The following is a 25,572-nucleotide window of genomic DNA, read 5'->3' on the forward strand; positions in this document are numbered from 1 at the left end:
TGGGATGTTTGGGCGCGTTCCAAGGGATGGGCAGGGCACCTGTATGATGCGGCAGGGGTAAACCAGTGAAAGCTGTCGGGCCCTGCTGTTGAACAAAAGAGTGTGTTGTGTCACCCTGACCCGAGTGACATGGCCGCTTTCTTGTGCCCCGTTTCATCTGGTAGGATGAAAACATGACCAACTTGGGTGCCCAGGTGCCTAAATTGTTTGGGTGTTTGGGAATTTGGGTTGGCCATGGTCCAAAAATGTTTGTGTGTGTTTTTTGCTATTTTTTTCCCTTTTATTTTCTTTGTTATTGTATGTGTTTGTCTTGTTGTCGGTCACCCCTCTTGAGGGATATGACTAGGGTAGATAGATAGATAGATAGATAGGAAGATAGGAAGATAGGTAGATAGGTAGATAGGTAGAAATGAAGTCCAAAACCCTGTTTGTGGGTGACTGGGAAAAGGCACATGAGGGATTAGCAAATCTCCCTGGCACGGGGACCAATTACGACACGGCAACTACAACGCTGTTACAGTAATCTGGATTACAGATTGTAAAACCCAAAATACCAAAACACAGGAGATTTACAAATAACAATGTCTATTAACTTGGTTATACATTTCCTGCTTCAAACTGAGGTGTATTTTCTATTATTTTTACTCTAATATGTGAAGTAGCTACACAAAATTACAAATTAAGTGCCTGTGTTCCAGAATATTCAACGATTATGATCACTCTAAATTATATAATGCTTTCAAAGTCTAAGTATGTCAAGTAACATCTGTAAACCCGCGCTTCTTAGCGTTAGTGGTCCACACACAATACGACTTCCAGCCAATCAAATGTTGGACGGCAGGTCATGTGACCTGCTTAACATAGTCAGCATCCTCTCGACCTCACCTGATCTCGTATATTGTGTTAAGCGGTGAAAAAAAAAGTAGGGCATGCATCCAGCTCGTAGCACACACACTTGCACACATGCTCAGGCTTTGTGAAATAATACCAGGGGAACAGATGAGCGGAACAAGAACGCGATGAGATGGAGCAGTGTCGAACAAGCAAACAACAGGCGGATATAAGCGCGTGCCAGACAGAAAGTTCTCAATAAAAACAGCTTAAGTACATTAATTAGCTCTTATGACTTTATTCCTTCTTACCTCCCTGTTATCTAGATCGGCTTGGACCAAAATTCCCTTGAAGCACGGTTCCAAGTATCGAACGTAGTCACTGTACTGAGGAAGAAGCATAGTGTGGGATTAACGCGTTGCAAAGTTCCTGGGAAGTGATTACTTTTCTCTGTAACAAGTACTTTAATTGTTATAATATTTTAACTGGGCACAGAGCTGGACAGCCTGACAACAGTAGCTGAGAGACGGGCACTGGAAAAGCTGCGGTCAATCATGGACAATCCATCGCATCCACTACACAGCATTATCTCCAGACAGAAGAGCAGTTTCAGCGACAGACTGCTGTCACTGTCTTGTACTACGGACAGACTGAAGAGATCTTTTCTTCCTCATGCCATGAGGCTCTTTAACTCTACCCGGCAGAGTAAGAGCCCACATTAAACCACACCCCCTAGATTGCATATTACCGAATTTTATTGCAATATGTATTCTGTGTAGCACTATTTAGATATTCTATATAACACGCTACAGTGGGCATTTGCGCGTCACATTGGGTATTTGTATATTGTATTCTCTTTGCTTTATTATTGTATTGTTCTCAGCTCAGGGATGCTGCTGGAAATGTGAATTTCCGTGCGGGGATGAATAAAGTATCTATCTATCTATCTATCTATCTATCTATCTATCTATCTATCTATCTATCTATCTATCTATCTATCTATCTATCTATCTATCTATCTATCTATCTATCTATCTATCTATCTATCTATCTATCTATCTATCTAACTCTACAGTCAGTACTACTTATTAAATGCAGATCATGATTTCCAATGTCCCCTGATGGCTGAAATCTTCTGCATCACTTATGTTGATATATCCACCATCATAATTTCCAGGCAGGTGGGCATTGTAAGGTTTTAACATTTATAAAACTGAAATCTGACTCCAAAAAGACTTCACGTTTGTTGTCTAAACCGTTACAGTTGGAGCATGTCCAGAAGTTGGAGAAATTATTGAGCCGAGCGCCGAATATAGTCCACATATTGATTTGTTTAGCCGAATCAAAGAGTTGAACAAATCAGGTCTTGCCAATTTTACAATTGTGTGCAGAAGACGACGGGGGCTCAAGGGTTGCCCACTTTTATAACACATAGCGATGAAATGTTCACATCCCATGACCAAGCCTCTGGGTGATTCAAATTCCCCCGTCCTTTAAAGAATGGGAGAAGGGTGATAGGTCATTGTTATCTGCACGGACTGAAACCAAAGACAAATTCCAAAGCAAAGGCGGTTTACGACACCCTTCTGAAGAGTTGCACTCAAGGCTGAGGTCAATCTTTGGACAAGTATTTTTGAATATAAATGGAATAAAACAGCGTATACAATAGTATATAACTTCAGCATGTATATATTTATCTACAAAGTATAAATAAATGCAGTTATGGTGAGGCCGTCTGAAGCACTGAGTACGAGAACACTGAATTTCTCCTCATGGAGATATTCTCCCTACCGTATATACTCGCATCCAACTCGAATTCAACACTATAAAATGAGATACTAAAATCAGAGAGTCAGCTTGTATGCGGATATTTGGCTGTGTGCAGTGTTAGGAATAATGCCGTTATAAATAACGACTAGTTTTGAAGTAGAGGGGTATTCCGACACAATTTTACCGTTACTGACGGTCAAAAGCGGTGCGTTACTTTGAACGAAGCAGTTTTCCGCTCTCCTCACAGTTGTTTACGTCACGTCTTTTCGGATCATGTCACCATTCAAAATACGACTACCATATACTTAGATAGCGATTAGTATTTACTAACACGCCGAAAGAAAAGGCTGAGTCATGGAAATACTGAGCCACCAGTGCTGTTGACAGTGCAGTTCCCTTTGGTTATTGTAACTTTCTTTTTCTTTCATTTTTACCACCTTTTTAAATCATTACATGCATATTGTTGTATTATAATTGGTTATTTATGGATTAAAGCAACAAAAACAACCTTAAGAGCCGTTTAGGACCTGAAATTGCTGGCTATATTTATCAAATTCAAATACTGCTCAGAAAATTTCAAATTCTTTGACACACGATTTCTTTTTAAAGTAACGTTAATAGTTAATTTCCCAGGTAACTAGTCACTGGTTGAGTGTCACCATTATCAAATTGTAGCCCACGCGTTGGGGAGTGGGCGTGGCTTTCACATGGACGAAAAATTAACAGAAAACCAGAGAGGCAAATGTGAGCACAGTAAAGCGTACTGGATTTCGGTCGATTTGTAAAATTATTTTTGAAATGCAACATGACTGAGAAAAAAAGAAAACATTTAAAAGTACCCAGAAATGGAGGAGATTTTCGAGTGGTTTGAAGCCCAGAGATAAAATGGATATGGAGTTTCTCGGCCAAGTGTTCAATAAGGGTTAACTGCTTTCACAGGTCCTTCTATTTATTTTATTAAGTTTTCATTTTAAAGCATTTTAGGGGGTAGGCTTCTAGGCAAGTATACACGGTAAATTGTAACTAGTTATTTTCAGAAAAATACTTTTTGGTGTCAGTAATCTAGTGTGTAAATGAGTTACTCTAAATTAAGTAAATAGCGAAGGCAAAAGGACATTTCCGTGTTCTTTTCCGGGACCAGACAAAGTACTCGGACTTTGATAAAATAGAGCAGGAGAGAAGTTGAGGACATTCATCATAAAATTTCAGGATATAAATAAAGCAGAGTACTTTGGGCCAGTCTGAGACATTTCTCACAGTCAGAAAAGGCTTCGGAGACAGTTTTTATCGGAAAAGAAAGGGGTGTGGATTTGCAAAATGGAACATGAAACTCTAACCTCTGGGATCTCGCATGACAAGGCAAAGAAAACTATCTCAATGAACAAAAGACTTTTGTTAAAACTGCACACCGCTGGATTTTGAAGGTTGTATGATAAGATAGGGGTGGAGGACCATTGCTGGGAACGTACTGATACGAAAGGATACAGCAACATAATACTTCACTCAAATAAGTGCATGAACATAAGTGCATTTATAACAACTAAAATGAATAATGTGGTTATTAAAGTAATGCTGTGATGATCAAATGATAAACTTAATATACTGTAGCTGGAAATGGTGACAACATACTCAGTGACCTAATTACTGCTTTTCAGTTACTCGCCCAACATTAATGATGGCTTTTTAAATTGCCGAAAACATTTTCATTTTAATTCCAAAAGCTGACTTACAGCTATGATGTTGACAAAGTCATTCTCTCCCAGTGTGTCCAGTATTGTGTTGATAGTGTGCTTGGCTATGGTGAGTCTTAGCCCCTTCATGCTGCCACTCACATCCACCACAATGACTACATCTTTTGGGGAAGTGGCTGCCTGGATATACCTGCAGACAATGCGTGAAGAAAAAAAGAAGAAGAACATAAGCACAGACGGACGGACAAAGTTCATATACTGATTTCTGTCCATGTGATTTTCCTGTTTAATGACAAGTTCCTGGACATTAAATGACGTTTGTCCCCTAGGGCAGCAGCTGCCACAGGCAAGTTTCCAGATCTATAATCTGCTTGTTTGTCTTCCGACTTCCTGGAGGTTCTGCTTCAGGCACCAGACGGTGTTCCTGGAATTGACTTGATTTACTCTTACGAATCAGAGACGGTGTTACACTTTGTCTTGATCTGACTGACTATCATGGAGCTAGTTTTAGAGACAACATTCAGTATGAAAAACTGCATAACTGCGTACTGTGTTACTTAAAAAGGAGAAATATTTTTCTAAAACCAATATTGGGAACCAAGACAAAGGAACGTTTTGTTTATGTAAAGCAGCGTTTCTCAATATTTTTAGAGCAAAGACACACTATTTTCAAAATAAAAAAATCTCAGCGCACACCATTTGTCAAAAAATGTTTGAAAAAAATTAGTTCCTGGAACTAGTTTCATGTCTTTTTGTGAATGTTGGATTGATCATGTTTTCTAAATTGATAGTTTAACATTTTTTCATATTCTTTGTAGTCTGGAGGTCATACATAGTACACGTTTTGGGTAAAAAGTTTCCTTAAATTTGGGATTTTACTATTTTTTTTAACCTGTTTAAAGGAATTTATAGATAGATAGATAGATAGATAGATAGATAGATAGATAGATAGATAGATAGATAGATAGATAGATAGATAGATAGATAGATAGATAGATAGATAGATAGATAGATAGATAGATAGATAGATAGATAGATAGATAGATAGATAGATAGATAGATAGATAGATAGATAGATGGATACTTTATTCATACCCATAGGTAAATTCACATTTCCAGCAGCATCCTCATGTTAGAAATAAAATAAAATAAGAGATATAGAACACAAAAATACCCAATATTAACATTTTGTCTTGTTTTTCTGAAAAAAAATTTCCCCTTCAAATAAGTAAAATAAGAAATTAATATTTAAAATCGTCAAAATTTTGTGCAAAACTTTTACTTTATTTGATTTATGTTATTACTCCTTTGCAGTGCGATGTTAACGGCTTCATCAAACAAATAAGTTATTAAATATACTGTGCCATCTCATGAGCATATGATTAGTGTATTAAAAAATAGCTATCCGCTGCCACCTACTGTTATGGATCAACAGTTACTTTGTTGATCACGGGAGGAAAAAAAATATACTAAATGGCATGCTTTTCTTGCGAAGATAAAGTTGAGCAATTTCCTGGGAAACACTTGACAAGGTCTCACGGCACACCGTTTTAACAAAACACAGCTGTAAAGGGATTTTATAGAAAATTCTTGTGAAAAAATACAAAGAAACCAAGTCAAGTTAAACAATTATTGAAGAAACCAAATAAATAACTAAATCAAATCTATCTCATCTAAATCAAATTTACCTATCTAATAATAAAATACTTTACAATTCCCAATTTCTGTGTGTGTGCATGCATGCATGTGACTTATAGGCTCAAAAACAGCTGAACTTATTTCCGTGAAAATTTACACAGTTGTACTTTAGGTTTCTGCGGCTGTCTTTAGCTAGGTTTCGTTTCAAGGCAGCCCCGATAAATACTAAAAATCTTTAAACATCTGCTTTTGTGTACAAGTGGTCCCAAGAACCTCACACGCAACCATAATGCTTTTATATTATTAAAAATCTATGAAGTAGGTTAGTTTTGTGTGTACAAAATATCTGCCAATATGTGAATAGTGGAGATTGGAAAGAAAAGAGAAAAAAGGGAAATAAAAAAAATACTTGAATTTAAAATACGGCGAGACAAACAAAAGTTGTTTTTTTTTGTTTGCTTGCAAAAATAAATATATTGGTATTCAGAATCACATCGGTTGTGCAGATGAAACCGTAGCATGAAAGATCTCCTCACCAGTTTCTGTTTCTGCAATCAAATGTGACCACCCCATTTTCATCTGGTGTCCACTGGATTCCTGGGAATTAAGAACAGAGCATAACTGTTGTCAGGATCAGGCACCAAACTGGAGGGTGGTTGCTAAACTTCACACACTTTTCCCAAATTATGCCAAGATTATATAATGACTGCTTGGACAGCACACTGCATCTGGTCATTGCATTTGCCGCTTACATCCTGTCTTCTGTTCTGTTTTGTTTATGTTTTGGACACTTTACTGTTTGGTTCCAGACCTAGTTGGTTTTAATTTATTCTAGGGTTTTTGTTAATGAGTTCAGAACACCTGTCTTCATTCCACCTTCCCTTCATTTGGGTCTATCTTTGCAAACAAATGAACCAGTGGGAAGCTTTGATATTACTGTCCTTTGATTACCTGCCGTCAGGTCGCCGTCTTCGCTCCATTGTGAGCAAGACTACAGGTCTTAAAGAGAGTTTTTACCCTTCCGCTATTCGTATGTTCAACGGGAATTGATTTAGGTTATTATGTATAGTATTATTAGGCCAACCTATTCTACTCTAGTCTTGCTTTTTATATATTATTTCTTTTTAAACTATTCTATATAATTACCTTGTATTATACACTACAGGGGGCAGCATGGCGGCGCGGTGGTTAGCGCGTGTGCGGCACAGTTCTGAGGTCATGGGTTCAAATCCAGCTACCAACCTTCCTGTGCGGAGTTTGCATGTTCTCTCCGTGCTTGCGTGGCACTCCGGTTTCCACCCACATTCCAAAAACATGCATGTCAGGTTAATTGGCCTGTCTAAATTGTCCCTAGGTGTGAATGAGCGAGGAAATTGTCTGTCCCTGTGTGCCATGCGACTGGCTGGCAACCAGTTCAGGGTGTTCCCTGCCCACTGCCCGGAGATGGCTGGAATGGGCTCCAGCACCCCCCGCAACCCTACTGAGGATAAGTGGTGCAGATAATGGATGGATGGATATACACTACAATATCTTTTTTAATCTTTTCTTTCAATCTATTATATTATAATTTTTGAGAGTTTGCGTGTCTCGGCCGCTTCTGAATCCAGTCCTGGCAACCAGAAGATCACTTGGCCACTTCTGGTCCCTGTAACAGCGGGGATGGACAAGGACCCTTAACCACCCCTGTCCCTGTGGAGAGAAGGTCCCTGTCCGGCTAGGAGAGGAGTACTCGACCACTTCTGGTCCTGTTTCGACGGGGATGGACAAAGACCTTTATCCATCCCCTGTTCCAGTGGAGAGAAGGTCCCTGATCCGGATAGGAGAGGAATACTCTACCCCTTTTGGCCCTGTTTCGGCAGGGATGGACAAAGACCTTTTTCCATCCCCTGTTCCAGTGGAGAGAAGGTCCCTGTTCCCGATAGGAGAGGAGTACTCGACCACTTCTGGCCCTGTTTCGGCGGAGATGGACCAGTACCTTTATCCATACCCTGAAGGTCTGTTTACTACAGCATCCGCGAGTACTTTTTTGTCTGTCTTTTTTTGGACAGCCTGAGATCTGGCCCTTGAGGAAAGGGTAATGTCAAGATCTAGCGCCAAACTGGATGGAGGTTGTGCATACCTGAGCCCAATCTTCATTCACCTGTCCTTAATCACCCCAAGATTTTATATTGACTAGTTGGAAAGCAGAGGTCACTGCATTTCCCACTTCAATCCTATCTTATGTTACCAAGTCGGTGATAAAATCTGGAATATCTATACAAAAATAAAAATAAATCAACTAAATATTCCATTGTCGTTATTAGTGAGGCAAGATTTTCTTGTGACAGACCATTGATAATTTCCACAACATTTAGATAGATGACTAGAAACGGAGCTCCAATGTCTGTTCAATTAGACACTCATGCCAAAGCACTTTTAGTTTTCTTTTTCTAAAGTAAATATTTTGCTCTGAAAGATCTAAAAAAAAATACCATCTGTCTCGATTAGATGAAAAAAGTTTGATACCCGGGTACAGTCTGAAGAAGCCCGAGGAGCTGCCAAAGTACTGCCAGGTGAGTGTAGGATCTTTCTGGAAGTTATCTATGAAGATTTCATTGAGAGCCTCTGACATGAACGCCCCGTTTAGGATGTCTGTATCTAGGATGAGAAAAGAGTGACGGTCCCATTCTTGTGCGGTGGGTCTCAAATGCGCACTACCTTTGTTGTAGACGTTTGTGGGCACTTGGATGTTACTTTGCTGCGTGTTGACAGGCAGTTTGCTGAAGTGTTCGTTCTTTTCCAGCGGGAATTCGCCACCCAGTGGGACTGGGTTGCCGTCCTCGTCCACGATGTTGATGAGCATGGAGTTGTAGTACTCAAACTGAAAGAGGAAAACTTAAGTCAGACAAGTTATGTTGGGAATATGGTTGAAATCTTGGGTTGGCACGCCAAAACTAAAAGTTATATCTGATGCTACAACAATGTAACATACTGGCAAGCAGTGTTCCCTCTAAGCTGCGCGCGTGCGCAACTGCGCACTGCTCGCACATTCTCAGCGCACAAGAAAATCTAGCCAGCGCACAAAAATGAGGGCTCAAAATTACTAATTAAGAAGCGACTTAAGTCAAAGTTACAGTGCATGAAGGTAAAAATACACGGGTTCCCATGCCGTTGTGTCCTAAATGCGGTATTTTGAAGTCGAGTCGAAGTAGAACAAAGTTGAGTAAAGTTAGTAGAGTTTGTCGAGAACCGGCTTCTTTGGCTCGGCTCACTAAAAGGAACCGGCTGTTTCGGGTCCTAAACGGCTCTTCAGGTTGTTTTTGCTTCATTAATCCCAACATGACCAAATATTGTGTAAAATTATGCACAAAATGACTTAAAGGAAGGGGGGATAGAACAAAAAAGAAAAAAATACCAAAATGAAAAAGTAGTGAAAAGCTGAGAAAAAAAAACGAAAGGAAGAGAATAAAAGAAGGAAACATTTAGAAAAAAGCCAGAAAAAAATAAAAGAAAGAAATGTAGGAAAAAAGTAAATAGAGAACAAAAAGAAAAGAGTAACAGCTCGTAAAAAATAAACACAATGAGATTTTTTTTAAAGGAATTTTTAAAAAAGTAGAAAAAAAACACGGAAAAAAGAAGAAAAAGTTTGTGTTGCATTCAAATAATTTCCAATTATATCAAGTGAATCTTGTTGCCAACATTGTACTTCCACTAAAAATGTGATTAGGTACAGTTCTGTATCTGACAACCGACTAAATAAGCCCCCAAAAATGATAATATTATGCGACAAAATATATCAGGAAATAAAAATAAATGAATATCTTGTGAAAAAATTGTAGGAACAAACGACGTTTGTAGGCCGTACAACCTTTGCAATAGTACATGAGTCAATTCATTCAAAAGAGAAAAATAATTTTGCATTGCCGGAAACTCTGCAAAATGTAACTTGATGTTAAATTTTGGACATGTTGGATAATAATTTAGTTGCCACACTTGGGATTGCCGTTGCTCACTGTTGTTTCAAGCGTTGCTCACCGACTTTGTGTGAACACTCAGACCCGTGGAAAATTAGAGGGAACATTGCTGGCAAGCGGGGTGGCCAACAAATTTATACAGGGGTCGTAGCCACCACACCTGGTCACCCCCTGGTGGTGCCATCGCAATGGTGTAAATGTCTCCGAGGGGCCAAATACAAAATTCATCTACAGGCCGAGGGCTGGACTGATTTAATGTTGCAAAAGTTTAAAATGATGCATACAGTGTAGTGAACCTAATTAAACCTACTAAAAGCAAAAAATATATATATATTCCAATACGATCAAATAAATAAAGTAATCTTTCATTTTCAAAAGGCATAATAGACAAATTTCATGTTTTACATGTCTGAACCAAAACAAATGGTAGACCCCAACGCGTAACGTTTTCGCACAAGCTTTATTTTACGAGAACGGGGCAGTCATGTGCGGGAACACAAACGATTTGGCGATTGCTGGGCAGAAGAGATCAAAACGAGACAGGACCGAAGGGATCGATACCAGACACAGGATACACGAGCAGATACCGGACAGGGCGGGATCGATACTGGATAAACAAGCAAGATACCGGACAGGACGGGACAGACGGGATCGATACTGGATACTAGTTACACGAGCAGGATACCGGACAGGACAAGACAGACGGGATCCATACCGGATACTAGATACACAAGCAAGATTTTTTTTTTTAATCTTGGCGGAAAATGTTATTTCAACTAAGCAAAATGGTAAAACATTTTAAATGTCATAATTAAGAAACTACGGTATATAGTAGGTGCACCTAAAAAACAAATAATTGCCCACAATTCAAAAGTGCGCCTCAAAGACAGGACATAATAAAAAAGTCTGAATTGCATAATTAACCCTTTATGAATGAACCAATTCGTTTAACCTGGTAAAACCACATTTCCTAATATTTATGGTTTATGTGCTATTTTTTACAAGGTTTAACTGTTTTTTCCCAATGCAAACCTCGCTCTTACTGTTTTCTTAATTCTACGCGCCTTATAGTCCAGTGCACTCTATGTATGAAAAATCTTTAACACATAAATATTTTGAAGGTGCGTCTTAATAAAAGGTGCGCTCATAGTAGGGAAATGTCATGAATACTCATTACCCTCACCTGTGCCCGCTCGTTTGGCGCCATCTGCTGCTTGTTGCCCGAGTGATTCGCCTCCTATTTATAACCCGTACGCCAGACACTCCTTGTCAGTCCGTTAGGGTACCTCTGCATACGCAAGGCAAGCACTTTGACTCTGGCTCCCGTCTTCAACCGTTTCTTATTCGTCTGTTCCTGATTTTCACGTTTGTCTACGGCTATCGCCCCGTTTTTGCCCCTGACCACATTCTGATCTTCCGTCCCGGCGAATCACTTCCGCATTCCGATCACGCTCCGATCCCATGAGCTGCTTGCTCCTCCTGTCCAGCGATCACCAGATCACTGGCGTTTGTTTCCTCGAGATCCCAATAAACTTTTGTGTGAAACGTTACGCGATTGGGTCTACGATTTGTTCTGGTTCTGACAAGAAAATACGATAATTAATGGAAAAAAAATTTCCAATGCCCGATGATTGCTGGGATGGGCTCCAGCACCCCCGCGACCCTACTGAGGATAAGCGGTGTAGCTAATGAGATGAGATGAGATGAGATTTTGCCATGAGGAAATAAATTATTATGTGTAGTACGCAAATGGAAAAGATTAAGTATTATTTACATCACTTACCTCCAGTGTGTCATTGTAGTCGTGGTAAAGATCAGCATCTTCTGCAGCTTCTGCCAACCTCTGGAACGGAGAAAAAACAATTCTGAGCTTGTTGATGTGTGTCACCAAATCCATGTTTTGTTACCTTAACAGATTTCATCTTCCTCCCAAGCATTTTCTCCATCTCTTCTGCAAACTTCTTGACCAGCTCTTCTCCGTCCACCTCCTCGATCTTCAACACGCCTTCCACGTCTTTATATTTCTTCAAACGCGGTAGAGGTCAGGTGATAAGAAAAGCAGACATGAGGCTGATAAATTTAGCAAAGCGCAGCTGGCAGATGGTGAGCGCCAGGCCTGCCAGGGCTTCTCCAAGGTGGTACGCACTGCACAAGCCTAATTACTGAGGATGCACGATAATTATCGGGCTGGTTGTTGTCGGAGCGATGGCAGCTAAACCAATGTCACAGTTATTGGCTAGATTGAAACAGAGATCTGATTGTGAAAAACTTGAATTGAATTGTCTTCATTGTCATTGATATCAACATTGTGAAACATTGTTTGCAACCGGATTAATTGGCATTCAATGGTAAACTTGTAATAAAGACTTTAAATAGAAAACAAAGAAATAGGAGAATAGGAAAAAATATTTATAACGTAGTGGGTAAAGCAGGATCGGGTAACTTATGGCCAGGGTTGGGTAGGGTTACTTTAACTTGTTTACTTTCAATTACTTTTGGATTACTCCAATACCAAATATGCTAATAAAAGATAAAAGAAATTAAATATGAATAAAATGACTAAATTTTGTGCAGGCTTGGGGAGTAACGGAACACATGGAACGGCAAAAATGATGTTGGCAAGCTGTTTGGATTTATTTTCATTTTGTTTCTGTCGCATTTTATGTTAGTTTTGCCGGAGATCAAAGAGATCAAAGCCAGGAGAGAAAGCTTACCACGTGTCGTGAGTCATCATTTTATTCATATTTAGTTTCTTTTGTCCTAATTCCTAATTTTCACTTCAATGCACTATTGTCATAATTTAGGCCAGTTTCTAAGGACTGGGCAAGCCTTTTTCGACCCTGACTCCCACCTGCCCCGTTTTTGCTCCCGTCTGTCTCCGGCTACGACTTGTTTTGATCCTGACCACGTCTGCTTTCCCGTCCCGGCTTACGACCTCTTTTGTCCCCGACTACGTCTATTCTCCCGTTCTGGCTTACGACTCGTTTCCGACCCCGACCACGCTTTGCTTTACCAACCAGTTTTTTTAAATTTTAATAATTTTAATGTAATTATTTTGCCTATTTATGCTGACAGTCTTTTGTATTTTTTCTCATTAAAGTCTTAAAAACATGTTAACCCAGGAGTGCCATGTCTAATCTCGTTTCATACAATGTTTCACAACATTGATATGGCGTGTACATTTTTGGTGTTGAATTTTATCAAATACATTTCCCCCCAAAATGCGACTTGTACTCCAGTACGACTTATATATGTTGTTTCCTTTTTACTTCTGCATTGTTTGGCTGGTGTGACTTATAACCCGGTGTGATTTATCGTCCAAAAAATACATATACAAGACAAAACGAAAAATTAACACCGCTTATGGAGTCTTTACCACAATGTAAACTTGTAAAGAAATCCAACTTACCTTTTGAAGCACTTGTGCCCCCGAGTATTTGGCGGAGAGGGATGCTATCTCTTTGCCGAAAGACTCCGCCCACCCCTGCACACTGGACAAGAAATCAACACACAAAGAAGAAAATTTGGACAAGTTCCCTCTTGATGCCGTATAGTAGTTGAGTAAATAATTAATTGTGTGTTACAAGAAAGAATTGATTGTTGGATTTCTGTGTTACTGTGCTCTGATATGAAAAGGGGGAATGTTAAATAAATCGTTTGTCCTGTTATTACTATTGAACAGATGCAAATAAGTCGGCTGAGGTTGCTAGGGCTGTTTGAAAATCATTATTGCATGCAGTTGTTCATTAGTGTGGCTCACTGCTTGTTGTTTGAACTATTATTACGGACTGTGGTTTGTTGTTTTATTATGCGCTCTTTATATCATTGTCACTATTGTTGCCATTCTATGATTCTTCCCCCCTTTAGGGCTGATTTTGTAACCCTAAAGGTTTAATAAATAGAAAGGGTTCAGAGGAGGGCCTTAGAACTGTCATGATTTGTCAATTGCCCTCACCTGCGCTCACCCTTTCAGCCCTAGCTGCCACTCGTTCCCAAATTAGTCCTACTCCAATTTAAGCACGTCATTCTTGTTCATTTCTGGTCAGTCCTTCAGCAAACCTCAGTGCATGCAAGGCAAGCACTTTTGACTCTGGCTCCTGTTTTGATCCCGACCTGTTTCCAGTATTGATCCCCGATCCAAGCTCCGTTCCCCTGTCCCAGCTACCCGTATCCTGCCTGATATTGTTTCCTGTATTGATCCCCGATCTAAGCTCCGTTCCCCTATCCCGGCTACCCGTATCCTGCCTGATTTTGTTTCCTGTATCGATCCCCCACCTAAGCTCCGTTCCCCTGTCCCGGCTACCTGCATTTTGCCTGATTCTGTTTCCTGTATCAATCCCCGATCCAAGCTCTGTTCTGTTGTCCCGGCTACCCGTATCCTGCCTGATTCTGTTTCCTGTATCGATCCCCGATCCAAGCTCCGTTCTTCGATCCCGGCTACCTGTATCTTGTCTGATTCTGTTTCTTGTATCAATCCCCAATCCAAGCTCTGTTCTTCGTTCCCGGCTACCCGTATCCTGCCTGATTCCGTTTCCTGCATTTATCCCCGATCCAAGCTCAGTTCTCTGGTCCCGGCTACCCGCAACCCGCCAGATTCCTTTTCCTGTATCGATCCCCGATCCCTGGCTTCCTGCTCGTCCCGGCTACCCGACTTGATCCAATCTCCGACAATGCTCCGTCTCCTGTCCCGGTTGCCCGACTTGCTTACGATCCCTGACCACGCTCAGTCTCCTGTCCCGGTCGTCCAAATTGCTTCCAATCTCTGACCACGCTCTGTTCTCCCGTCCCGGCTGCATGACTTGTTCCGATCTCCGACCACGCTTCGTTCGCGAGGGCTTCCTGCTCCTCCGACCCAGCGAGCACCAGATCACTGTCTTTTTCCTCTTGCCCTGAATTCCCCAATCCCTTACTAAAGCATTGTGTGAAACGTTACGCTTTTGGGTCCACTGCTTGTTCCGGCTGGGATTTATTATCCAAAGACTTCTCTTCCTATCTGCCTTGCAAGTTCAAATTCCATTGATGTCTCCTCTCCTTATTTCGAATGTATCTACAAAAGTTTGAACTTAACATGTTATTTTCTGGGAATTGATAACCGTGGCCTCTTGTGTATGAGGTCATATCGCACCAACAGATTAAAAGAGATTACCGTTAATCAGCAATTATTTTGCTAACATATTCCTGGCTCAGCTATGTTGTTTTTTTTCCATGCGGTCGTTCAAGCTAACGGTTCGAAGACCAGACAGGAAGCGACAGATGGCTTGGCCAATGGGGAGCTGCCTCTCACGCTGTTATGGCTTGTCACCCGTCAGGCCGCTGGCGCTTTTGGAGGTGATGGGTTTTTCCAAAATTAGATTCTTTCACGTGAATGGATTCATCAAAAATGTGAGGATGAGTACACTGTAGCTTTAGCTTATCTAACAAAGGGACCACCAAAGTTTTCACCAGACAGCCCCCGAAAGACACCTTTCTAGCTCGGGGATTGGTATTGAAAATACAGTGGAACCTCGGTTTTTCGAACGCCTCTCAGTTCGGACAAATCGGTGTTCAACCAAAAATTTCGAGAAATTCTTGCTTCGCTGTTCGGTCAAAAAATCGGAGTTCGAACGCCGGTACGCTAGGGTGCGATGCTGAGCGGCGTACGCGTGTTTTAGCTCCTAATTATGCCTCCGAAGAAGGTCGGTGCAAGCAGGACAGGTGAAAAAACCAAACAAGTTGTTCGTACAACTATTGCCTTTAAGAAAGACATAATAGCTAAATATGAAAGAGGTGTACGAATTTCCGATCTTGCTAGTGAATACAGCATGGCTAAATCTACTATCAGTACGATAGTAAAGAATAAGGAGGCTTTGAAATCGAGTGATGCGGCTAAGGAAGTTAGCGCTATAAGCAAGCAACTGCCGCAAGTTTTGAAAGAGGTTGAAAAACTTTTGATGATTTTTCTCTTCCCACCGTCCACCACAAAGGTAAGAAATCCTATTCATAATCCTTTTTTTTATTTTTACACATTCATGTTAGCATTCATAACGCGAACGTACGATTAGCCTGGGTTAGCTTTGTTTACGTAAAACATTCAGGGTGTTGGAACGGAGCTCCCTTTCCAATGAAGCGATAGCCACTTGTTGTGGAGACCCGGGTGCTAAATGACGTGTAAACGACCTGATTTTTTTATTTTTACACGTTCATGTTAGCGTAATCTTTCGTACGGAAGATTACGCTAACGCGAACGTACGATTAGCCTGGGTTAGCTTCATGTTTACGTTCATGGTAAACATTCAGGGTGTTGGAACGGATTAAAACGATTTTACATTACTTTTAATGGGAAAAACGATTTTTGGTGATTGACCAAATCGGTTTTCGAACAGGGTTCTGGAACGGATTATGGTCGAGAACCGAGGTTCCACTGTACATTCAGGAGGTAGAGCGATCGTTTTAGGATTAAGGGATCCCAGTTCGAATCCCGGCTTGTCCGTGTTACATGTCGAAGTGTCCTTGGGTAAGACACTGAACCCCCAATACCCCCAATAAGCAGGTTAGCGCCTTACATGGCTGCACAGATCACGGCCGCTATTGGGAAATGTGAAGCACAATGTAAAGCGCTTTGGGAAGTCATTGACTTGAAAAGCGCTATATAAATGCAGATCATTTCATTTCATTTCATTTCATTACAAGTAATGGCTCATTATGATTTTTCTTGGAAATTGGAAAAGTAAACATAGAAAACATTTATAGAAAGTTGTTTTATACTGGTGGTTTATATTCTGTTTTCTAACTGGAATAATAAATCTTGATTTTCATAGACATGATAACTTCTTAAAGTCGGGGTGAGTCATTTGAGGCGTCATTAAAAAGTTGAGAGTAGAATATTTTCTCCATTTGGTTAAACAATACCCAACTGAGTTCAAAGATGTCAGGACCAGAACGGAAGCAGGACCCACTTGCGCAACGTTTACCACAAGTTTTATTGAAAGAGAGAGGAAGGGCTGTGCCCACGATACTGTGTTCGCTGGGCGCAGGAAACAAGTCACTCTCGTAGTCTGATTATGCTCCGAATGCTGAAGTGGATCTTCTGTAGCGAGTGATGGCGGTGTCAGGGAAGGAAAAACTGGTTGGTAGCCGGGACTGGGAGAGCAAAGCGTGGTCGGGGTCGGAAACGAGTCGTAAGCCAGAACGGGAGAATAGACGTAGTCGGGGACAAAAGAGGTCGTAAGCCGGGACGGGAGAGCAGACGTGGTCAGGATCAAAACAGGTCGTAGCCAGAGACAGACGGGAGCAAAAACGGGGCAGGTGGGAGTCAGGGTCGAAAAAGGCTTGCCTAGTATACACTGAGGTTCGCAGACGGACTGACAACAGGGGATTGACAGGACTGCGTTCAAATAGTGACAGGGAGCCAATCAGAATCAGCAACGGTTGGCGCCAAATGAGCGGGCACAGGTGATTTCCATCAGTAATCACGACAAAAGAGCCCTATGATTTTTTTTCACCCTGCGCCTATCTACTTTTAGCAAAGCCACACATTAGGTAAAAAGAACTGTTAGAGGGAGGCGGAGAGTGACTTCACGCTCCTCCCTGCATTTTTTCTTTCTATTTGTTAGTGTAGGAGGAAAATGCTGAAAATGAGAAGAGGCCTAATTCTAGTATAGAAGGGTTTATTCGGGCGCTTCCGTGAAATGCACATATTTGCACGTGCACCATTAACGAGCTGACTTGGAAGCAATAATGACTTCAACCCAGGAAGAGGCAGTAGTGAGTTAAAAAAATTCAAAATTCTATACAGCTCCTTTAATATTCTCTCTCTCTCTCTCTCTCTCTCTCTCTCTCTCTCTCTCTCTCTCTCTTCTCTCTCTCTCTCTCTCTCTCTCTCTCTCTCTCTCTCTCTCTCTATATATATATATATATATATATATATATATATATATATATATATATATACATATATATACCGGTATATAATTTTATAATTTCCTTCGAAAGTATTTTTGTGATTGACTGACACAATTTTAGCCCTACTCATAATAAAATTGGCTTAGTAATGACATAGTAGTAGCATGGTAACAACATAGTAATAACATGATAATCATTGTCATCAAGTAAGTATAACATTAAAAATATATTATATGGTTATTGGTATTCAGCGTTATTTGTTTTTCCTCATAACTTCATAATTTGGGATTTTCTCTTACAAAACTGCAGAGATTTCACATTTTATCATGAATATTATGAATTCGACTAGTATGTATGTAACTTATTACTGTGCTGAGTGTCTATAGATCCAGATTGAGGCACACAATCCTTTTGCATCGTTGCAGAGGGCGATAAAGAGATCGAATATTCCTCAGCCCAAAACAATTAGTGATAGTATTAGCAAGCTAACAGCAAGTCGAGCCATTCAATTCTTTTTTCGTTGAATGAACTTTTTTCATATAGCCACATTGTTATACCATCAATATCCAGACCAGAACGGAATCAGGACCCAAATGCGTAGCGTTAACCACAAGTTTATTGATTGAAAGAGGAGGGGCAGCGCCCGAGATCCGGTGCTCGCTGGACACGGTAAGCAAGTCGCTGACACTATCGGATCGTGAACCCAATGCGGAAGTGGATCTTCCGGAGCGGGAGATGGCAGTGTCAAGTACGGAAAAAACAGGTCGATAGCGGGGACAGGAGAGCAAAAACGTGGTCGGGATCAAAAACGGGTCGTAAGCTGGGACGGGAGAGCAAACGAGGTCGGGATCAAAAAACGGGTCGTAGCCGGAGACAAACGGGGGGGGATCAGAAACGGACAAGTGGGAAAAAAAAGTGCAAAAAGCGGACTCGAACTGGAGTCAGAGTCAAAATGCTTGCTTTGTAAGCACAGAGGTTCGCTGACGGACTGACAACCGGTGGGAAACGGATCAGGTAGCCCCAAATGAGCTGGCACAGGTGATCCAAATCAGTAATCATGACAATTAATGCTTTTATTTAAAATGAACAGCACATATACTTCACTTATAAAATAAGGAAACAAAATAAAGGGTATTTTATATGCTTAAGTTGATATCTTGCTTTCTTTCCCTGCAGATCAAAAATAATGATGATGATGTAATTCTGAACCTCACCACACGTCATTGGCACTTATGAATAATGAGCAGTACTTGCTCTCAGCTTCAAAAAGTTTGGTGCCCCCTGTTCTATGGTTTTGTTACTGTTTGTAGTACATTAATGTCATGATTACTAATGTGAATCAACTGTCCCCGCTCATTTGGCGCCAACCGATGTGGGCTCTGATTAGCTCCCTGTCCCGATTTAAACCCAGTCCTGTTACTCTCCTGTTGTCAGTCCGTCTGCAAACCTTTGTTAATACAAGACAAGCCCTTTTTGACCCTGACTCCCGCCCGTCCCCATTTTGCTCCTGTTTGTCTTCCGCTACGACCTGTTTTGATCCCGACAACGTCTGCTCCCCCGTCCCAGCTTACGACCCATTTTTGATCCCGACTTTGTCTACTCTCCTGCCCTGGCTTCCGACTCTTTTCCGACCCCGACCACGTTTTTGCTCTCCCTGACATTTTATGAGAATGTGCAGTTGGACAGTATTTCACATCAGGTGCACGCGTTCAACATAGATGCTTATTATACGAATATTGTACTTACATTTCTGGTGAGATCTTCATCTGACCATCGACCGTTAGCCACATGGAGCAGCACAGGATTATCAAAGGGAACATCATCAGGCTCAGTCGCCGTGGCTCTTCACTGTGCCACTGTCCGGGATCAAAGGGGTTCACGGGCATCTATGAGGAGTTCCAGTCAGATTACAAATGTTTGATACAGGTCGGTAGTATTACAGAGTGTAACCAATCTGGAGGGACAAGAAAATTGCAGTGAAATCAAAGATCGAATTCATGCAACCCTGTCACGGTTGCCATGGCGCCCAATTGGTCCCGCCCTTGTGGGGCCAGCTGCAGCTCATTAACAGATTGGTTTTCCGTCTTTTTAAGCTCAGTGCACTTTCTTTTATTTTGTCAGTCTGTCAACGAACCTCTCCATTGCAAGACATGGGTTCTGATTCAGTCCGGTTTTCCTGTTGGTATTTCCAGTCCGGTATTGTTCCCGTTTATTTTTGTCCTGTTTAATATTGATTTCCAGTTTCGTTCCCCTCTAGTTTGTCCTGTTTAATTTCAATATCCTGTTTCATTATCAATCCTTTCTGTCCTGTCCTGTCCGGTATCGACCCCATCCGTCCATTATCTGCTCAGGCAATTGGTATCAATCTCGTCGGTCTCTGGCTTCCTGTCTTTCCACGCCAGACTGCTGCCTAACATGCATGACTCCCCATTTCCCATAAAATAAAAGCTTATGTGCGTCCTGATCCTGTTCCGGTTCATGACAAGACCATGGAGATGTGAATGCTACAGGAAACTTCTAGGGATCGGCTACATAGCCTATGTTACAAACGAAATAATGTGCAACACCGTTAGACGGCAAAATGGACTTTACGTAAAACTGTTGTCAAGCGTGCACAAACAAAAACTACATTGGTATGGTCACGTCACAAGATCATCAGGACTGGGCAAGATTATTCTCCAGGGGACAGTCCAAGATGGCAAGATGAGAAGAAGACGGAAAAAGAATTAGATAACATCAAGGAAAGGGCTGGTCCCAACATTGCCACGACCCAAAAACAGGTCAAGAACCATCAACAGTAGAGAAAGCTGTCCAGGGTTGCGTCCACAGTGGTGCCCCGATCTATGAACTTTGAGTATTTTACAGGCCAATATGTACTGTGAAGGATTTTTATATTTTATTTATTTGACTGCAAGGGATTTTACATATTACAGTTATTGAATGCAATGAAGATTTCTTACAGAGAAGGCTTAAAGTCGGGTCACGCCGTTCCGAATGCGAATGTTTTGTTTAGTTCTGGTGATAACAGAGTTTTTGACGCAGGTGGTAGGCAGTGTTTGGAGAACGGAGTCCTGATGACATGGAAGCGCGCGGGAATGTTTTGACCGGTCCAGACGAGGTGGCGACTAGGTGGAGGCCACGTGAGGAGTTCCTGGCCCGCCCATGGGGGGGTGGCCGACGCCCCAACGTGTAAAAAGACGGAAGATGGAAGGAGAGACGAAAAGAGAGATGGGAGATCGTGAGAGGGAGGCTCGAGGAAGACTAATTAGACTAATTCGACAATAATTCGGCTATATTCGATGGAATTCACTTAGTTAAATGCTTTAAGAAAATAAATCTGCCCCCGTGTGGAAATGCCTGTCACCTGTCAATATTTTTCCCCAAATTAAGAAACGAGCATGCATTGTTAGGAAAATGAAGTTTGTGTTTGGTTAATGGAGTCAGATAACTAATTCGAACAATTTGGCAAATGCTACATTTGTATATATATATATATATATATATATATATATATATATATATATATATATATATATATACCGGAGCCATATCCCCCCAGTGGGAGGTGGCACTGCTCTCTATTTCAATAAAACTGAGTTTAACGAACGCTATTGGGTTCTGTCTCCGTTTCTGGCTTGTGACATAGACAGTGAATGGAATTGTATGTGCTAATGGTATTGGTTTGTGGTATTGATGACTACCACAGTAAAAGTCTGAAAACATGTCGTATTTTGTACTGTATCACGAGTTTTAAGGTCTGCAAATGATCTATAAGAGATTTTGATAAGTCTTAAAAGAAAATTGTCCACTCATTTATTTGTTTTTGGTATATATATATATATATATATATATATATATATATATATATATATATATATATATATATATATATATATATATATATATATATATATATATTGTATATACCAGAGCCTTGTACCCCTGGTGGAAGGTGGCTAGAGTCTTTTCTGACTCTTTCTGGGAGATTGATACAGAGGAGGGGGGTTCCCAGCCCCCTCGCTCAACCCAACTGATATGTTGGGAGTCATTAGGTGACCAAACCCCCCAATTCCAACCCCTAATACCAAGCAGGGAGGCAATGAGTACCAATGTTGTAAGTCTTAGGTATGACCCGGACGAGGCTTGAACCAGCGACCTCCCAGTCTCAGGGCGGGCTCCCTATCCCCAAGGCCACCGAGCTACAAATGCTACATTTGTAACATAGTTTTTTTCCCTAACAACTGTAACCTAAAAAAGAACTTGAAATAAACCCTAGGCAGGCAAGAAGTAAGCTATTCAAAACTTTTTCAGATAAACACATTCGAGTTTTCTTTTCGAATCAGGACAAGGAGAAATACTTGCCTTTTTTGAGAAGTCCTTTCCAAAAATGCCTGGATCCAAAACATCAGAGCCAGAACTTGCAAGATGAACACAAAATGATCAACGTTGAGACGGCAAACCACCTGAGCTCCCAAGCCTGGTTTGAAGATGCAGACGAGGCATCCATAACTTTACCACCCACAAAAAATGTCCATAAGAATCATGATATCGTCACATCTTTATACAAGTAGTCACAATGTTCCAAACAAATGCTTGTTCATCTCCTGCTCTGGCCATCTTCCTGCGCCTTTATTTCCTCTTCCACCATGGGAAACTACAATTTGTAATCCTCTCTTCTACACTTCTTTAACTCCACATCTTGAACGGTGAAAAAACAATGTGTGGAGAGATGAATTCAGTCTGGAGTGATGGTGGGATGGAGACTTCCTCTCTCTCTTGTTACACACAAGCACTCGCAGTTTATACAGTAATCCAAGCAGGATTAAACCCCTCCTCCCTCCATCCATGCCTGTTTCATCTCCTGGGTACCCTCTCCTCCTCCTTATCACTCTATGACTTGGGTTTAATTCAGTATTTAAGTATCCCAGTAAATAAATCAAAAATGTTATTTATTTTCATATAATTTTGTGACTTCTTTGGATCGGTCCACAGGACAACATAAACGGGTTTCAGGATCTTGGTATCTATAGTTAGTCAAGGTTTGGCAGATACCAACCGAAATCCTGTACTAAACAATAGGGACGTCTAGTGGCCACATTCAGTTCTGCAGTTTGAACTTGCATCTGAACACGCGGTTTTTTTAATCTTAGTGGTGTTTCTGAAAAATACCATTTCAATTTTAGTTAGTACAGCCCGTATCAGACCTTAACCACCCTCCGTTTAGTAGTTTGATTTTATGGGACCAGCAACATCATCTATTTTAACTCAAACAAACCAAGTCAAGTGAAGTCACGTTTATTTGTATGGCCCTAAATCACAAAATGTCTCAAAGGACTGCACAGGTTACAATGACACCATGTGTCGTAGCAATGTTGGCACCAGTTCATTCATTAATGTTTTCATCCCAGTTCTTATTCAGTCATCCTCTCCTCCTGCCCCCCTGGACTGTACCTAGGAGAATTATCTTGGCCAGTACTGATGATCTTGTGACGTAACCATACCACTGGAGTTTCCTTCTGCTAGCTGTTGACAACAGTTCTTCGTAGGCTTCAATTTGCCCTCTGATGATGTTGCGCACTGTTTCGTTTAACACATGGGCTGAGTAGCTGATGAAGTTTCCCGTAGCATTACATCTCCATGGCCTGGATTCTCTTTCCCAGCTTTTCTGTCAGGGTCCATGTCTCGCAAGCTTAGAGAAAGTTTGAAGTAACCAGCGCTTGCATGAGACTGATCTTTGATTTAACTGCTATGTTCTTGTCCCTCCAGATGGGTTCAAGTCTGACATTAGCGACTGTTGTCTGAGCTATCCTGGCCATGATTTATGGTTCTGACCTCTCTTCTGATATGAATAGAATAGAATATAATATAATAGAATAGAATATGTCTTTATTGTCATTGTTACAACATGGGATATATTGTAACAACAAAATTGGACGACTCCAGGTCCACATTTTACAGTGAGGATAAGGAAACAAAGAGATGACAGGTTGGCGACAGGTTCTAGCTCTCTGAGGTTGATGGTGATGTTTGTGGTGATACTTTTTGTCATGATTGCTGATTTAGGGCACCTGCGACTGCCCCGTTGGCGCCAACAGTCCTGTTCGCTGATTGGTTCCCTGACTCTTATTAATTCCCCGTCTTCTAAGAGGAAGCTGTCAGACCGTTTGCAAACCTTTGCTCCCAGCTAGGCAAGCTCCATACCTTCCGACATTTTCCTGCCCTGTTTTCTCCTGCCTCATACCTGTTGCCGACCTGTCTCTGGGCCCGTTTCTGCCCTGCTCTTCCATCCTGAGCATCGACCTGTTTTGCCCTGTTTCTTGCCTGATACCTGTTGCCGACCTCTTTTCTGGACTCGATACTGCCCTTGCTCTCCCGTCCCGGCTAGCGACCAGTATCCCCGCTGCCTACGATTAACCTCGCTCGACACGGAAGTGCCACTTCCGCGTTCCTGCCTCCTGCTACCCGTGTCCGTCGATCATCGGATCGTGGAATCAAGCACTGCTCTCTCTCTTTATCAATAAAACTGAGTAAACGAATGCTACTGGGGTCTGTCTCCGTTTCTGGCTTGTGACACCTTTGGGATTGCTGGTCATGGGTTTTGTTTTACCACTAGGAGGGGTTAAACGATAGACACTGTCCCTTTCAAGTGCAAAGTGAAATTATTAACACAGGAGTGAGAAGACCACCCAACAGTCGGTGTTTTTTCAGTAACGGGGTAATCAAACGAGTAATATTTTCGCTGTCAAAAGTGGCGTTACTTTGCCTGCAGAATGGCAACAGCTGCGTGCCCCCGCAAACCTTAGTGGCCTAAAGTAACGTTCCCAACACTGAGAAAAGCACACGAGGAATAATGGAATACAAAATGCAGAGATGTTGGATTAATAACACTTAACAAATCGTCCACACAAATCAAATGCGCGCGCAGTCGGAATACACAGCAGCAGTGTGGAACAGCTGGGGAGTTTTCCTCCCCCACTGACCCAAATCTCTTATAGTGGAGATGAACCTTTCCTTGAGTGGTGAAAGTAGTGGAGATGAACTCTTCCTTAAGCTTGTTATCTAAAGAAATCTTTAAATAACAAACACATACTAAAAGGTTCCTAGAATACTCGATTTTAAAGAGACAGTGTGCATTATTTGACCACTAGATGTTGCTGTAAGGCAGGGGAGTGTTACGGCCGTGATCAAATTTTTACTGTCATAAATTTTGTTACATGTGGCCCGCCAGCAATGTTCCCTGTAATTTTCCACGGGTCTGAGTGTTCACACAAAGTCGGTGAGCAACGCTTGAAACAACAGTGAGCAACAGCAATCCCAAGTGTGGCAATTAAGTCATTATCAAACATGTCCAAAACTTGACATGAAGTTACATTTTGCTGAGTTTCCGGCAATGCAAAATTATTTTTCTCTTTTGAATGAATTGACTCATGTACTATTGCAAAGGTTGTACAGCCTAGAAACATCTTTTATTCTTACAATTCTTTCACAAGATATCCATTTCTTTTTATTTCCTGATATATTTTGTTGCATTATATTAACATTTTTGGGGGCTTATTTAGTAAGATACAGACTGTATTTAGAAGTACAATGTTGGCAACAAGATTCACTTGATATAATTGGAAATTATTTGAATGCAACACAAACTTTCTCTACTTTTTTTTCCTACTTTTTTTTTAATTCCTTTAAAAAATCTCATTGTGTTTATTTTTTCCGAGCTGTTACTTTTTTCTTTTTGTTCTCTATTTACTTGTTTCCTACATTTCTTTCTTTTCTTTTTTTCTGGCTTTTTTTCCTAAAATGTTCCTTCT

The 25,572-nt window shown here is 41.1% G+C and overlaps 1 protein-coding gene across 4 annotated transcripts in view; it reads right to left on the minus strand.

The window, feature by feature from the left end:
- The window catches only part of LOC148356399 (voltage-dependent calcium channel subunit alpha-2/delta-4-like), a 104,437-nt gene extending 81,914 nt beyond the window's left edge, over positions 1–22,523 (minus strand). For all 4 annotated transcript variants that reach the window (XR_015851987.1, XM_088347204.1, XM_088347203.1 and 1 more), the window contains exons 1-10: positions 22,127–22,523; positions 19,511–19,650; positions 13,293–13,374; positions 11,791–11,907; positions 11,667–11,726; positions 8,628–8,790; positions 8,436–8,567; positions 6,467–6,527; positions 4,332–4,482; positions 1,143–1,217 (exon numbers count right to left, since the gene is read on the minus strand). Coding sequence is in view for 3 of the 4 variants with exons in the window: in XM_088347204.1 (XP_088203330.1) it covers positions 1,143–1,217; positions 4,332–4,482; positions 6,467–6,527; positions 8,436–8,567; positions 8,628–8,790; positions 11,667–11,726; positions 11,791–11,907; positions 13,293–13,374; positions 19,511–19,650 (981 nt within the window). In the remaining variant the exon portion in view is untranslated. The remainder of the gene's footprint in view (positions 1–1,142; positions 1,218–4,331; positions 4,483–6,466; positions 6,528–8,435; positions 8,568–8,627; positions 8,791–11,666; positions 11,727–11,790; positions 11,908–13,292; positions 13,375–19,510; positions 19,651–22,126) is intronic.
- Positions 22,524–25,572: the final 3,049 nt, after the last annotated feature.

The sequence above is a fragment of the Urocampus carinirostris genome, chromosome 11, assembly GCF_059441175.1.
Source record: "Urocampus carinirostris isolate Australia breed hairy pipefish chromosome 11, RoL_Ucar_1.0, whole genome shotgun sequence".
Taxonomy (NCBI): domain Eukaryota; kingdom Metazoa; phylum Chordata; class Actinopteri; order Syngnathiformes; family Syngnathidae; genus Urocampus; species Urocampus carinirostris.